The following is a 9,107-nucleotide window of genomic DNA, read 5'->3' as shown; positions in this document are numbered from 1 at the left end:
CAGAGTCCATATATGGTCTTCAACAAAATCGCCTTTGGTTCTAATAGTCAAAATACAATTGTCACTCAGACTAAGGGTAGCATCTTGGCCCCACCTTTCCAGTATTTTTCCGACAACTTTACCCTGTTCATCGTTATGTTGTTTATACATTCTTCATCTCATTAGAATTTACCTTATCTCTCTCATTCTAGCTTCCCCGGTACAAGCAGGTGTCCAGACTATCTCACTTTAATCTACCAGATGGATACCTTGGGCTTGATTTTCCAAGCCCCGAGGAGGCGGGTTTGGAGGCAGGAGTGGTGGGAAAATTGCAGAATCGGGGGGCAGGAACCCATCCCGCCCCCAACCCGCCTCCGTGCCAATGTCCCAGGAGGCGGGTACCCGACCTGTGCTGGGAGCCGCCTCCCCGAGGCGGGAAGGGGATTAGTGCCAATTAACTGCCTGTTAGCAGGTGGTTAACAGGCAGTTTTTTGCCTAATCCCTATTTTTAGCCCTGAAGTGTGGGCTGTCCGATGGCTCCAAACCACGCCAAGTTAGCGAGGCGGACTGTCGGTCTGCAGAGGTTTGAGGGGCCGAGATGTCTGTTGTGCAGGTGAGTGATGGGTGCATGTGTGCAGAGGTAAGTGTGTGAGGTGTGTGTAAAGTGTTTTAATAAGTTTTACTTACCTTTACTTTCTCCTGCAGGCTTCCTCGCTTCAGTTCTCAGGAGTCCCTCAGCTCACCGGCACAGAAAGCAGAATGGCCGCTGAACTGTCAAAAGCTGCAGCCTCTGCTTTCTGGTCTGGAGAGCTCTCTAACTGAGTCTGAGTAGAAGGACTCAAGTTAGAGGAGAGATTGTCTGTGTTTGACAGCTTCACAGAGCTGTCAAACGCTGATTTTTCATCTGTCAAAAGCTCTTGACAGATGAAATGTCAATCACTGATGTCACCAGTAACCAGGTGTCCCTTAATTGGCCTGCTGAGCCCACTGGGCAGGCTTAACAAGGTCAATCAAGGGAAAATAGCGTGGGTTAGCCACAAGTCGATGGAGGCGGGACTACAACCCAAAAAGTGGGAGTCCCGCCTCCAAAAGCTCCCCATTGACAAAATCGAGCCCCTTAACTCCCATGATCTCTCACATTTTATGATCCGTTCCTTACACTAATTATATTTTATGTATTTTTGCAATTAGTTTTGTTAAGCGAACTCCAATTCCTACTTAGCATTATAATATGTTATTTAACAATTTAATCTTCACTCGCAGCCTGTGGCTGTTTGTTATCAAAGCTTAATCAAAACTGCTTTTGACTGTCCTCATGGCTACATTCGAACAGTCTTTAACATTTCCATACCCACAGGGTATCATGGGTAAGATTAGTTGGTCAATGGCTAGACTTGAATTTATACATATATGATTCCCATCTACTATATGGTCTCTAAATATCAGTCTTTTGTACAAGTGAAATCGAGTGTGAGGGGTGCATAGTAGGATGGTGAAGTGATTCTGTACATAGAGAGAGAGGGATGGGTGAGGGTGCAAGAGATGTTAGGGTAAGTTGGGATGTGCAGGAGTAGGTTATCACTGCAGAGTGATGGGGATGAGAAGAGATGGGAAGCAGACTGAAGGTAAATGTGATGTTATACTCACTTTTGCTGAGCGCATCAGATCATTGAACCATTTTCTGCACTGCACCCAAGTGCGTGTACACACAAACCATATACTAACCTCCTCAGCAATTTGCAGCCGGGCTGCCTTTGTGTGCTGAGGAGGCTTCCTCCATCCATCGGAGGAGAAGAGGACCTCCTTTTGTCCTCTTGCTCCCTCCACAAGTCATTATCGAAACGGGGAGCAGCCTTGGAGCGTTGTGCGGCCATTCCTGCAGCAACCAGCATTCAAATGCACAAGAAAGAGAGTGAAAAACAAACGGGACATGGCCCCTTTAAATACCTAGGCTCCCAGCGCGTCATCAAGCCCGGCCAGCCGACCCGCACCCACCGATTGGGCCGGCTAACGCGCACGTCAGCCTTAATGAGGCCAACCTAGGGAAAATCCTTAATGGAGGGTGGCTGCAACAGGGAGCAGGACCGGAACCCGCTGCGGACCGAACCTGCCACCATCCTGCATCTGGCCAGAAAATCCAGTCCAAATAGTGGGAGAGGGAGACAAAGAAACAGAGACAGACAAAAGAAGACAGGTGCAGAGAAATAGAAACAGAGAGCGAGAGAGAGAGAAAAATAAACTTGGAGAAAGCGAGGAACAGCCAGTGACAGAAAGAAGAGAAAGAGATAGATACAGAGAGAAAGAAAGAGCAAAAAAAAAAACAGACAGAATATCAGAGGCAAAAAAAAACAGCTACAGAAACACAGAGAGAGAAATACAGCTCTGGCAAGTCCCCTGTTATTTCCCCTCTCCAAGCTCTGACTGGGTCTCTGTTATTCTCACTTGCCCCCTGCTCCTGCAATCTGACCAGGTCCCCTTGAAGAGAGAATGAAACAGAGGAAGAGAAAGAGATAAGAAAGGATCGAGAGACAAAGAAGGAAAGAAAGAGTGAGAATAAAAAGTCAGAGAAAAAAGAAGAGAGATCAGAAAGGAAAGAGAAAAAGCACCGAGAGAGATAAGAAATGACAGAGAGAAGGAAAGATAGGGACTGAAGCAGTAAAAGAAAGGCATAGACATAGAGGGGCACAAATTCAACATTGTTCCAACTGATTTATGGTTATAAAATGGGCAAACCGAAGACAAATTTAGTAGTATGGCAGCTCATGCCCAATCTGCGTGTGCGTTCAGGCCTCTATTAAACTTGTCATGGCCTTTTTTAGGCAGCCCTGTGGCCAACTGAAATTTCAATATTGAAACGAGGGTCCTGAACCTGTTTTAGGACCATTTTTAAAATACGTGAAAAATGCATTTCCAGCAAGGGTTACTGGATACTGGTTACTGGAGGAATCCTGGCTAATTTTTCCTGTCTTTAGCTCAGGGCACTAAGGTCAGTTGTAGTACCGCTATGATCACCTTGCTGAGATCAACTAGCTCAGCATAGATCAGTGATTAAAGCAGGAGTTTTGTACTGATCCTCTTGTTTTGCACTACTGGCATTGATCAATTTTACTCCTCATATGCTTTGTGCATCAATGTACATTGCAGCATACTAAACACAAGTTTCCTGAATGGAATAAAAGTTGTCCATATTGCAAGTAGAATGATTCCAAAACATTCAACTATCTTTGGACAGTTTACCAATGCCTATGTCCCTACACCTCATTATTAAATTTAACTCCATCTCTTTATGTTTTAAAAATTGCATGACCAACAACCATGGATCTTATTTCATATCACACTAATTTAATTAAAACAAATATAAAGTATTTATAACGTTCAATCTTCCAACTGCTGACAGTATGTAAATGGAGAAAGACATCTGTAGACGATACCATTCTCTTTGGAAGAAAATAGCTAAATCATAATTTTGATATTCTATTATTCTTTTACACGTTAATAAATATTTTTAAAAACTAAGTAAATAACTATTGCAATTATTAAGAAAATTCAGTTGAAAAATGACTATATTTTCCTACATACTCAAGTAGACTATGGTAATGAGAAGTGGAACATCCCATGAGCATATAAATAGTGGATCTCCCTCCATTTTGTTATATGGTCACAATGGCTGGTCACATTAAACCTGTAGACAGTTACAAGGATGAAGTTACCTGTTCTATCTGCCTGCAGATATTTACATACCCGGTAACTCTTCACTGTAGCCATAGCTTCTGCTTAAGATGCATTCAAGATCACCTGAAGCACAAATCACCAGATGCCAATTATATATGTCCAGAATGTCATGTTGAATTTGCTGAAAAGCCAAGGTTGCTTAAAAATGCCAAGCTTGCTGAAAAAGTCGAGAAACTGTCAAACTGCCAGGAAAGGAAAACTGTCTGTGATTACTGCTTTGAGGAATCCGTACCTGCTGCAATGAGCTGTATCCAGTGTGAGACCTTCTTTTGCGTAACCCATCTTCGCCCACATAGTGAGAAAGCATCACTAAAGTATCATGTTTTGGTTGACCCCACAGAGGCACTGTTTTTGCGGAAGTGTGAAGAGCACAAGGAAACTCTCAAGCTCTATTGCAAACAAGATCATGCAAGCATTTGCAGTCTTTGCAGTATTATCGGGAAGCACAAGAAGCACTCGATCTTGACCATAGAAGAAGCAAAAAGTGAAATCCAGGTGAGTGTGAATTAAGCTCACTTAATACTGTGGTGACTGGTATGTGTTAGATCCGTGATTCTGAGAGTATGATGTTTTTCAATAACCACACGGATGCTGTAACTTAACAATCAACAGGTATTTACTGGAATAGGGTAGTCTCAAGACTGGGGGTACAGAGGCATGCTCAAGGCTTATATACAGGTGTGGTCACTGCCGGTACTACAGTATACAGGAGCTGTAAAAGTAGTTCTCTCTTAAAGGTACATACACTGCAGTATGAACACCCACATTGACTGACTCTAGATTGATCAGGCCACACGAGATGTCTTGTCAGTTGTTGTTTGAGCAGCAAGTTGCGGTGACATATGTTTTGTTTAATTAAAACAAAGGTGATGTCTTCAGCTAATTTGCCCTTCTCCAACTTAAGGAGGTCGCAGGATGGAGGTAAAATATAAATAGCACATAAGTGGAGCAAAAGGAATAAAAACTAGTGAAAATCATATTCCAGAACTGCACTTAGGCAAACTTGGCCAGTTCGCTAGAACTGAGATAAATAACTGATTTGACACATTTGGGTCAGGAAACTTGTATATTTTTCAGTTGCAAAATGGAAACTTGGGACTGAGCCAAGTTTCCACTGTGACATCAAGTAGATGGCAAAAAATACAAAAAAACACCCCCATGGGTGCGCTCCATAGCTCCTGCGAAATGTTCCTTTCAAAAGTGCTATAGAGAGGAAAAGGAGACCTTGATGTTGTCTTGGGATTTCTGGGGCTTTTCCAAGTGGCGTAGACTGCCCGTGCCTCCAGTAGATGCAGGCAAAACTTTTCTATGGAAATGAGATGGGAGTGTGCATTGGCAGTCCTTTTCCTCTCACGACCGAAGGGAACCCATTTTCAGGAGCATCTGAAGATGCCACCAGGGGGCCTTGTCCTTGGGATGCCTTCAGATTGGAGTGTCTGATGGGCCAAACAGTAAAGAAAGAGAGACTGGAAAGATAACTACTATCTCTTTCCCTGGAGGCTGTCTAGCTACTGTTTTCCAACAGTGGTCCATGCTCTTTTCCTGGCCCACCATATTTAGATGCTATGAGATCTGGGCCGATGCAGTGTAATTTGGGAGCCTCTCCAGCACCTGGCCAAGGAGTGGGGATGAATTTCAGAGCAATAGTTTTGAATTTGGCTTGAATTCAAACTTAAATTTGGCTTCAATGTCATGGGAGACCAGTCTGTTATTCTTGACAATGATACTCCCAAAATCCTGAAATCACATAGCTATGAAATTATAATTTATGCTGTTTTCAGTTTTCAGGACTGTGATACACATGATTTCCCCCTTTACTATACAATTTTCATATATACATATTTCAGCAGGAATCTGTGTTTACTGGCCTGGGTATTTCTGGAAGCTTATTCACAGTCATCAAACAGACAGCAGAGTGTGCAGCATACTCAGCTGGTGGCATGTTATCCTGGATTTCAACAGTTCGCACCCTACATTGTCTGAAGTTGCAAATCCGAGTAAAATGAATGGCTACAGGATGGGTCCTCTCCATCAGTCATGTCACCAGAGTGGCCTAGAGAAAAGGACACTTGAAATGATTGGTTACATAGGAACAGGAGTAGGCCTTCAGCCCCTCGAGCTTTTTCCACCATTCAGTTAGATCATGGCTGATTTGTACCTCAACTCTATTTACCCATCTTTGTTCCATATCCTTTAATATACTCACCCAGCAAAAATCTACCGATCTCAGTTTTGAAAATTTCCATTGACCCAGCATTCATAGCCTTTTGGGAGAGTGCGTTCCAGTTTTCCACCACCCTTTGTGTGAAAAAGTGCTTCCCGATTTCACTCCTAAATGACCTAGCTCTAACTTTAAGAATATGCCCTCTTGTTCTGGATTTCTCTCACCGGAGGAAATAGTTTCTCCATCTACCCTATTGAATCCCTTTATTATTTTAAACACCTTGATTAGATTAGATTAGAACCCTGAACCTTCTAAACTCAAGGGAATACAAGCCAAGTTTCTGGTGAATTTGCGCTGTACCCCTTCCAAGGCCAATATATCTTTCCTGAGGTTCGGTGCCCAAAACTGAATGCAATACTCCAGATGGGGTCTGATCAGGGCTCTGTACAAAGTTGTACAGAGCCTTGGTCAGATCCCATCTGGAATACTGCATTCAGTTAGGAAATCCATAGTTTACATTAAAACAATAACCAATATTTTTATAAGTACTTTGAACAGAAAGTACTCTCTACCCTTTCCCTTTAAGGATGATGAGGTACAAGTGGACATCAGTATAGAACATGATTGCTCTTTGCAGCAATAGATCCAAATGTTCACAGACCTTAGCAACTCCACCTAGAATGTTGGTGTAAACTCAGTTATGAACCGGTAAGGTATCTGAACAAGAAGACCAGTTCATGGTTTCATATATTTTTAACGTATTATAGCTTAAAAGTACAGCAGCTGGTGCACATAAAATATTTATGCTTCTCAATCCATGTACTCCTTTTCCTTTGCACCTCAACTGACATAAGATTGCTGTCTTTAACATACAAAAATAAACCAGCATTAGATGTTTCACTGAACCAACTTCTTTTTAATTCATACTCACATATCTATCAATCACAGATCTGTTGCACCAAAATGATTACTGGTTGGCACAAATCACCCTGACAAGTACAGCCAGTAAAACCATCAAGTAACCTCTACTGTTCTATGTTTCATTGCAAAACAACCTCTGAATAATTACCAGCATCAGACTCCTCGACAGAGGTCCCGAAGGACGCACAGTCAGTAGAGACTGTGCTAAAATATTTTGCCCATGTTAGTTGTCAGTGTGTCTTCTGCAAAGTATCTTTTGAATCAATGGGGTTATTTTTGACTTTGGATAATAGTGTAAAATGGGAGAAATCAATTCAACCGCCCATGATACATATCTCCCAATTTTAATTTCTATTGGTTTCAATGGAAATTCAAATCGGAAGAGATGTATAATGGACGGCTGAATCGATATCACCATTTTACACTATCACCCAAAGTCAAAATTACCCCCAATGATTTTCAAAAGTAAAGTTGTAGTAAACCATTATATTATTGATATATTATTAAAATAGGATGAAAATAAACCAACAATAAAAGATTTATAAGTAACTAGGTAGACCACACACTACGCTAGTCAACAAGCATTTCAGATTTGAATGGAGGCACAGTAAGATGTTAGCAATTCTTTCCACTCCATCATGCTAATCCTGTGCCTCTGCCCCTAGCTCAGCGCATCTGTCATTGAAACCCTCATCCATGCCTTTGTCACCTCCAAACTCAACTATTCCAATGTCTTCCTGGCCAATTTCTCATTCTCCACTTTCTCCACTTTCTGCCTCGCCCCTCCCTTTCTCTGTAACTTCCTCTAAGGCAAAACCCCCTGAACTCTCCATTCTTCTGACTGCCCTTTTTCTATTGCCCCATCATTGGTGGTTGTGCCATCAGTTGTCTAGGCCCCGTGCTCTGGCATACACATCTTAAACCCATCCACCTTTACACCTCCTTCTCCTACAACAACAACAACCTGTATTTATATAGTGCCTTTAACGTAGTAAACGTCCCAAGGAGCTTCACAGGAGTGTTATAAGACAAAAATTTGGCACTGAGCCACATAAGAAGAAATTAGGGCAGATGCTTGGTCAAAGAGGTAGGTTTTAAGGAGCGTCTTAAAGGAGTAAAGAGCGGTAGAGAGGCAGAGAGGTTTGGGGAGGGAGTTCCAGCGCTTAGGGCCAAGGCAGCTGAAGGCACGGCCACCGATGGTTGAGCGATTATAGTCAAGAATGCTCAAGAGGGCAGAAATTGAGGAGCGCAGATGTCTCGGAGGTGTTGCGGGGCTGAAGGACATGGAGGGATTTGAAAACAAGGATGAGAATTTTAAAAACTGAGGCGTTGCTTAACCGGGAGCCAGTGGAGGTCAGCGAGTACAGGGGTGATGGGTGAACGGGAGTTGATGCGAGTTAGGACACGGGCTGCCGAGTTTTGGATGACCTCAAGTTTACGTAGGGTAGAATGTGGGAGGCCAGCCAGGAGTGCGTTGGGATAGTCAAGTCCAGAGGTAACAAAGGCATGGATGAAGGTTTCAGCAGCGGATGAGCTGAGGTGGGGCGGAGACGGGCGATGTTACGGAGGTGGAAATAGGCGGTCTTTGTTATGCTGCGGAAATGTGATCGGAAGTTCATTTCAGGATCAAATATGACACCAAGTTTGCGAACAGTCTGGTTCAGCCTCAGACAGATGTTGGGGAGAGGGATGGAGTCAGTGACTAGGGAACGGAGTTTGTGGCGGGGACCGAAGACAATGGCTTCGGTCTTCCCAATATTTAATTGGAGAAAATTTCTGCTCTTAAATCCCAGATCTTAGACAAAGTTTTTGATCACCCTCCTAATATCTCCTTCTTTATCTCAACATCCATTTTTTTCCCTTACACCTCTGTGAAGCACCTTGGGATGTTTTATTGTTAAAGGCACTATAATGCCCACTTCTGATCTTGGGATTACCCATTGCTTTCCCCTCTGCCTAACTCTGTCATTCATTTAGATAGATGTCTCTGGGCTGGTGCTTGAGAAGGAAAGTGTGTGACAATGTGTGCTTTGATGTCCTGTCAGGGCTGGATGCATTGGTGCCTTGTTCTACTTTGTCTGGTACGTCTAGAGGAGGAGAAAAGAAGAGAGGATTGCTGAGGAGCTGAATTTCCATGTCACTTACGTAGAAGGAATGACATGAGGGTATCATGATCCAGCTTACTGACAGATAATACAGAACATAGTAACAGAGAAGGAGATGTCCTGATGAACCAATAGCTGACACATGCCTGCTGAGTTCCCTAACTCCCACTCTCTAGTACCTGCCTTTCCAGGTGTTCCACAGCATT

At 43.1% G+C, this 9,107-nt stretch overlaps 1 protein-coding gene across 1 annotated transcript in view; it reads left to right on the top strand.

The window, feature by feature from the left end:
- The first annotated feature begins 3,642 nt into the window (after window positions 1-3,642).
- The window catches only part of LOC147111941 (E3 ubiquitin-protein ligase TRIM62-like), a 31,256-nt gene continuing 25,791 nt past the window's right edge, over window positions 3,643-9,107 (top strand). Inside the window, exon 1 of the mRNA XM_085998303.1 lies at window positions 3,643-4,206. Coding sequence (XP_085854429.1) covers window positions 3,643-4,206 — 564 coding nt within the window. The remainder of the gene's footprint in view (window positions 4,207-9,107) is intronic.

Source organism: Somniosus microcephalus, chromosome 10 (assembly GCF_052327205.1).
Source record: "Somniosus microcephalus isolate GS21.2 chromosome 10, FLI_Smic_1.0, whole genome shotgun sequence".
NCBI classification, from domain to species: Eukaryota; Metazoa; Chordata; class Chondrichthyes; order Squaliformes; family Somniosidae; genus Somniosus; species Somniosus microcephalus.
This window is presented reverse-complemented; position numbering and strand designations above follow the sequence as displayed.